Consider the following 7,576-nt stretch of genomic DNA (forward strand, 5'->3'; position numbering starts at 1 on the left):
TTCCCTAAACGCATTCGCACATTAGGTAATTACAAAAATTGTGATTACCTATTTTGCGAATGCAATGCCTTTGATGCATCGGAAAAGGAATTTTACCAGTCGATAACGGCTTGATTCTGCGAATCGGCCCGTTTGCGAGCGGTTTAATGCTTGATGCATATGTCCCAATATCCAGACCCATAATGTTTATGTGTAGCATTTGCTAATATGTCTTTCCGAAGGGCTTTCCTGACAAGGAACACAGATGGACCAGTGTGCTGCAACAACATCATCGTGCTGGACAGCTTGAACACTGTTTGTGGGTGTTGCAATAAGGTATTGTTTGGACATGCTACTCATTTTCAGGCATTACAGACGAAGCTGGAAAAAATGAAAGGTACATATTAAAATATAATACATATTAATAAATGTTGATACATATCAATAAGTATGAATATCTACATCAAATCAAATTTATAACAGATTTCAATTTTAAAATTTTCTACATGATTTGGTGGACATTTTAGTTTTATATTTATGACGTCGCAGTCTTGATCCAATGTGGGCATGCACTAGACATGCACTGGCACGTACAGATGAAATTTTGTGCCAAATTTTATGCAAAACGGCAGACTTGAAATTATTTTTTTATATTTGACGGCCATCTTGGACTTCGATTAGACTATATGACATCATAGACAGGATCCATTTGAAGTCTTGCCCTTATATGATTACTCTTAGAACGATGACTGTCTGTACCAACATTCAGCTTTCTATCACAAGGTGAATGATTGTTATTAGAAAACAGGCTTAACAGCCGTACCTAATGCAAAAGATGTGTGCCAGTAACACTGTAATGGGGTAGCTAGTGGAGACTTTTAGGCTTAAAGAGCAGTGGGAATATTTCAACTGTTGCACAGAACTATATAACCCTTTTTTTAAGTTAAGCACAAATCTTAAAACAACTCAGCAAAAGTGTGAAGCCAAGGTCTGTGCTGCCCCTCGCACTGCTAGTATGTCCCATTCATTCGGAGTCCTTTGTTAGCTCCTCAACATTAATTTCTCAACAACCGACAAATTTTCACTTCTGAAAGCAAAGGATTCCTTTAAAGGTCTGTAACAGTAAGTAACCATCTCACTGACAGAATTCATTATAAACTACATTTTTGGTATTATTTTACTAGAGTCTACCTAGTAATATACTTTCCTAGTTAGTGCTGTAAAATGTAATGTAAACATTCTTCTAATGGAAATTAAACTTTTTCTTTTTGTAGCACATTAAAGTTCATACTCTAAAAAGTACACATGCCACCTCTGGGTTATGATCCCCCCTCAACCCTTAGTGAGTCCCAACATCGTCACTCAGACTACTACATGCTTGAAATTCATAGCAACCCATTCATTATTATTTATTCTTTCTCAGCCTGTGTTGATGTCTGTGAGTCATTCTTTCACTCTTTCTGTCTCTATCGCTATTCTTGTGGGCTACTGCTTCTCTTTCTCTACCCCATTATTGATTTCTGCGCTCCCTCTTGCTGAATATATTTACCAACGAATTTATGTGCATTTCTAGTTCCCCTGTGTAAATTGTATTTGGGTCTGTATTTTAAGATCAGTGGTCATTGTTTTGGGGTTTTTGCCATCTTGGTCATTTATTTTCACTTCCAGAATTAAACAAGCTACAGTGTATATATTGGAAATGCCTTCCTTAACGCCCACTCACATATATCTGGATGATTTCCCAGGTCTGGTGCATTTTATTTATGTTGATCGAACTGCAGGACAAATGGTTGCTCCATCCATTAATATCAGTGATCAATCAACCTTTGATCTTGGAAATGGCACCCTGGCCACTTTCATCAAAAAGAAGGTATTCTGGCATCAAGTGATCTACTGTGGAAAAATTAGGTATTTTTTAAAGGGTTTGTTGTTTTGAAGCAATCCAGTGGTAGCAACTGCTGGGAAATCGAGGACTAAGCCTAAACTGTACTTCTTCCTGGGGCTATGCGCCACTGTGTGGCTGGAACGTTATTTCATAACCTAAGTGACTGCAATTCACACAGCCACCACGATTCTGACTCTACCATTCAAGAACAGGCATGAACCCAATGTCTGACAGTCTGTCTACTAAAATTCCAGTCCAAGTGTATCACACTTACACGCCCAGGAGAGATAGTGAGACGTACATCTACACATACATGCACTTCACCTTCTCTCAGATGAATGGAAACACACACAGCATACTACACAACTAACATTAGAATTCACACTCGTGTCACCACTGTTAGCCTCCGTAGACGACAGCCTAATTCATTCCTGAGTGTATTTGGTAATGTACATTTCAGTCAACCAAGAGCCCTGTGGCAGTGCACGTACCAAACAGCACAGAGTCCTAGAGTGCTAAACACTCAAACTAATTTCAGATGTGCACACTACAAATATGTCTTGTACTTGATCAGGATATTGGCAGTCACTTAGGAGTTCTGACACGATAGATAGGCATGATGCCTATGAGACTATAATGTTGTCGAGCTGCAAGGTGACATTGTTTCCTATTACAAGCTAATTATGGTGTAAAAATTCACACAATAAGAAAATAAAGGAAACATTTGTGTGTTGGTGTTTAGGTATTCCGCTTACTTTTAAATTATTCTTAGTGTCTGATGCCGTTTTGTCCTGCTCTATATTGTTTACGAATTCAAGCTGTGAAGCTCTGCCCACTATTTTGACGATTTAATTTAAATTTTCAGTGAAAGAACTTCACATTTTAACATTTCCTTTAAAACTATTTCAATGGTGAAAATAGATTTTATTAGAACAGTCTCAAAATTCAAATTAGATGCTGATCCCTAACATGCTTACATTTCTCATACGAGAAATGGGAGCCCTGTATGGTGAGTGAAAATGCAAGAAAGTTGTGTACATAAATTGTCTTCACGTGACCGAATCGCTCACCTCAGCACAAAAATAGTTGACGAATTTTTGTTAACTTATTCTACTTTAATTTGTGGTTTATTCCTCTGCAACAACTTTATGTACACATCTGATAAAATTATTAAACGTTGAAGAGAAATCAGGGACAATACTGTACATGGAAATTCATTATAAATGAACACTTGGTAACCAGACATAATGTTACTGAAATAGAATTGCAAAAATTGCCTTTGGCACAACTGAAGCAAGCAAAGGTGTTGTAATAAAACCAAACAAGTCATTACTTAATTGCCCCAAAATACAGTGAATATATGCACAGCATTTATTTGATGATTCAAAATGTCAAAGGTATGTCACTGTGCTTAGGAATCGGACTAGTTGTCTTCAGTGTACATATGTTCCTTTATTACAGCGTCTTTGAGCCGCTGGTCATTATGAAACAACAAACTGTTTTTATTATCTCTGAATGCCCAGCATGGGTAACTAACTGTAGACCGCCATAGGCACAGCTCCCACTCAGGTTCCTACAAATAGAGGCCCCAGAAAAAACAGACTGTCCTGTTTAAACTCTTTGACCTGGTGCCTTCACACAACAATAGCAGAAATTGACATCTAAGATCACAGAGCACTGAGAGATTTATGAAAATTGTGGCATGTGTATTTCCAGGAGAAAAGAAAGGAAATATGTGGATGACCGAGGTGGCAGACCCTTGAATCAAAATTAGTTTCTACTCCAGCAGACAGACACAGTGTGGGCAAGTTTCCCATAACTCTCCAATTTTTGGAATTAGCTATTGCCCAACAAAAATTGTTGGGCATGCACTTGCATGAGAAAGTATTCTAATGTTAGTGGGGGACATAAATAGGAATAGATTAACGTAAGTTAACAGGAGTATCAAGAGTAGCAGAAGAGTTAGATTTAATGGGTTTAATAGACTTTGAAGAACAGGGAAGGGCACAATGTTTCTCATTGTGAAGAATGAATTCTCTTTGCCGAGAGCAGATATACTTGGGCAAAACATTGATGATTTGCTAGCCTCCTTGGATCACGGTTTCAGAAAAATCTTCCCAATTTGCTTTTGAGTGACTACAATTGTAATGCTCTGTGGTCCATGCTGAATATTCTCAAGCATACTAAGCAGCCTCGATGTAGACCCAGAGTAGTGAATGTTATTAAAACACATGAGAAACCTATCTCAGACATGCACAATTTCAGAATAAAGATCCACAAGAAGACTTTCAAGAGTCTGCTTAGAAGTAGCATAGAGAAGTGTGGCTTCATTCAAGGAGTAGTAACACTAGGGACTGTCTTCCAGTGGGATTAGAATAGTCAAAATGATTAACCATTAAACATATATATAGATAGATAGATGTAATATATATATATATTGGTCTACAGCGCACTACATGACCCAGCATGCCTAAAATCAGCTTAACGAGGCGCCCACCTGGGGAAAGACAATGTCCGTTTAAAAGGCAAGCTTCGTGTTGGTGTACTGTTTTTGACCTCAAGTTGCTGGCTCCCCTCTGACGAAGGTCAAGATGTGACCGAAATGCATCAGGAAATGCCACCCTTGAAATAAAATCCTTTATCACCGGAAGGAGTGCAGCTCGTTCCTTTCTTGGGTAGAGAGGTCTGTTTGATATATATATATATATATATATATCTGGCAGTTAACTTGTGTATGTCGGGGGGGGAGAAAACCAAGTTGGCCAGCGTTCTGCACGTAGACATTTTTCCTAATCTCTTGGCAAATTAGAAAATTATAAAATGCTGGTAGTGAGCCCAAAATACTGAGGTTTGAGTCCGAGGGATATCACCTCTCAGCGTAAATAAAATGTTGTAAATAAAAATAGGAAAGTGGTGGATAGTGCTGAGAACTATTTTGATGGTTTTGTGTGAGATGGCTAAAACTGATTGAATGTGGATTTTCCCTGCACAGATTTGGTCATTGATAGGAATGGCACGACGTTACCTCCAGAAGGGATACACAACTGTAACTTTTCGGGATGGTGACTACTTCTGCTCCTACTTTCTGTGGTTCGAAAATGAAACGGTATGCAATCATTTCTGCGGCTCCAGTGTAAATACCTTTTTCCAACTTGTAAATTATGACTCTATGTATTGTATATCCAGTACTGTCTTGAGTGCATAGCGGGGTGTTATAAATATGGCATTCTAGGACAGGTACCTACTTGTTCAACATAACATATTTGCAACATTTGCGCTGTTGAAAGGTACAGCTGCTTGTGTTGTGTGCCAAGAGCTTTTTGTATTAGATGCCAGTTTTAATTTCAAGCAGTTGCTTTAACAATAGACAAAGTTAACAAAGTTGGATTTTTAGATCAGAGGTATGTCCTGCTTGTGTCTGTTCTGTCTCTTACTTGTTTAATAGCTGTTGAGTTCATAGCATGAATTCAACAAGTAGTAAAATCAGTTATGAGGTCCCTTCTGGGCTTTCTAGATGACAATAGTTTTTCCTAGTTGAAGTTTGAAAGTTTTCTCTTTTAGATTTCTTAATCACTGCTTTTTGTTATTCATTTTAGGGTGATAAACTGGAAGCAAGTAAGATCCCAACACTCTGTGATGATTCTGCACCCATTGGCATGCTGGCAGGAGATTATTATAGGTAACTGGAGAAGGAGTAGCTGTCTAGCATATCATTGGCACGTGATTACTTGCATCATTGGCATTTGGAGAATGATGTTATACAAATGATGGATAGATTGCAAACTTTTGCTCTCCCATCCTATGAATCCTCACTTAAGGAAGTCGATTGGAGAGTATCACAAGGTTTTGCAATTGCACCATTTCTTATCAGTGTGAGCACGTTAGGAGACTAGTTACTTGAATGTGAAGCCGGATTTTCATTGTGTGCATAGGACACTTATCTTATCCTCAGACTGAAAGAAGAGTCTGAACATTGTATATGGATTCCCTTATACTGTGTAATGAGCCTATCCAGGTTTGAATTTACCTACTTTCTTAGAACTGAATCTTAAAGCAGAGATACTCTTAACTACTGTACATTCTGCATTTTAGCCCAGGTTCCAGTACTATGATAAACTGTTCACACACTAACCAGACAGTAAGGAGTCTGGGCATACTTTTTGGAACCAAAATTAGTTTCAAGCAGCTGCTTTTTTCATTTGAAACCTTTGACATGCATTGTGATCCTTCGTCTCCATTGCAACAAATATCATAGCGGACAGTTAATCTGTACACTCACAGATTTTGACACTAGCATCTAACTTTACGCTCCTGCTAAAGACAACACGTCTTCAAAATCTGCTGATGGCTGGAGTTCATCTGGTCCCATATCTGCACCACTTTACTCATTGTGCTGGCCCTCAATGAAAAACATGATGTTCCCATGTTTTTCTTCATATACGCAGGATTACATTTTTCAGAGGGTGCTTCACTTTCTGCCTTTTAAGTTTAACCCATGCAAACTAGGGAAAACAATAAGTTCTTCCATCACACTTCAAGTCTGTATAACCAAGTTAAAATATTTAAGAGCTAGGAGCCAAGCATTTATAATGTGATCTTCCAAGAAAATGAATATTCTACCTCTTTGATTAAGACAGGAAACTCAGTTTGAGAGCAAGACTAAAGGCCTGACCTTCAGATCCAGTTTGCTTCCTTTCTCTCTGTTCAAAGAAGCTTTGTTTGACTTGCACTGTTTAGGAAAGCTTTTAAATAACCTAGCTGCGATTATGGAATTTTAAATTGTTATCTTGATATTAATAACATGCTTTAATAATGAACTTTATTCCTCTTCCCTTTCAGGAAACTATTGCGTGACTACATCAAACAACATCCCATGGAAATCGTGAAATGCTATGAACTTTTGACTATCCACTTGGGTATCATGCCCACTGATTATGTGATCCAGCAATGTTGTAACCTTGCTCAAAGACTGTGGGAGCCTTCTCGAATTCCACTGCTTTGAAACTTGAAGGGGAACAATAGCGTATATAGATCAATGCAGAAGCTGATGTTTGTGGCCATATGTCTCAAAAGGGTTTTGAACCCATTAACTGCTGTACCAAAGAACCAACACTTCCTTACTTGGATTATTTCAAGTATTGTTGACTTTACTTTTTGTTAACTAAACAACCAATATGAACTCTGGGTCTGTTGCAATAATCTGTTACCTTTGTGCTTTATTGGTCAAATTGTGCACTTTCTTATTCCAGGGAATTGTAAACAAACTAATTACATAAAACCTACCTGCTGGAATACCTTATAGCCTTTGAAATCCAATGGCTGAGGTAACTTGCCTGTGGCAATAATAAAATAAAGTAGATCATAAAGAAGCTTTTGTTGGCTGATCATTAATCTCCTGCACTTGTTGCTTGAGTGTGAAACTTGTAATAGAGTGTATAAAGCTCGATTTCATGTTTTTTGTTATTCCAGTATTCTGTTTGTTTCCCTCAACAGCCCCCAGAAGCATTGGCCAGCATCGACACAGCATGTTTTTTGATTATTCTCTTTAGTAATCGAATTCTTCCAAGAGGAGGAACTGTATGCACAATATGGGATGTCCCAGGATATATACAGATGTAGGATGTGAACCAAATTGTTGAAAAAACTTTTATTAAACTCTTTGGCATCTGCGCTGTAATAACCTTTTCTCAAAGAAATAAGGAGTACATGGTT

At 38.0% G+C, this 7,576-nt stretch overlaps 1 protein-coding gene across 2 annotated transcripts in view; it reads left to right on the plus strand.

The window, feature by feature from the left end:
• The window catches only part of HPS1 (HPS1 biogenesis of lysosomal organelles complex 3 subunit 1), a 365,168-nt gene extending 357,941 nt beyond the window's left edge, over positions 1-7,227 (plus strand). For both annotated transcript variants that reach the window (XM_085606326.1, XM_085606327.1), the window contains exons 17-20: positions 1,705-1,849; positions 4,857-4,970; positions 5,461-5,543; positions 6,704-7,227. In XM_085606326.1, coding sequence (XP_085462452.1) covers positions 1,705-1,849; positions 4,857-4,970; positions 5,461-5,543; positions 6,704-6,866 — 505 coding nt within the window. In that variant the 3' untranslated portion in view covers positions 6,867-7,227. The remainder of the gene's footprint in view (positions 1-1,704; positions 1,850-4,856; positions 4,971-5,460; positions 5,544-6,703) is intronic.
• The last annotated feature ends 349 nt before the right edge of the window (positions 7,228-7,576 follow it).

The sequence above is a fragment of the Triturus cristatus genome, chromosome 1_2 (assembly GCF_964204655.1).
Source record: "Triturus cristatus chromosome 1_2, aTriCri1.1, whole genome shotgun sequence".
NCBI classification, from domain to species: Eukaryota; Metazoa; Chordata; class Amphibia; order Caudata; family Salamandridae; genus Triturus; species Triturus cristatus.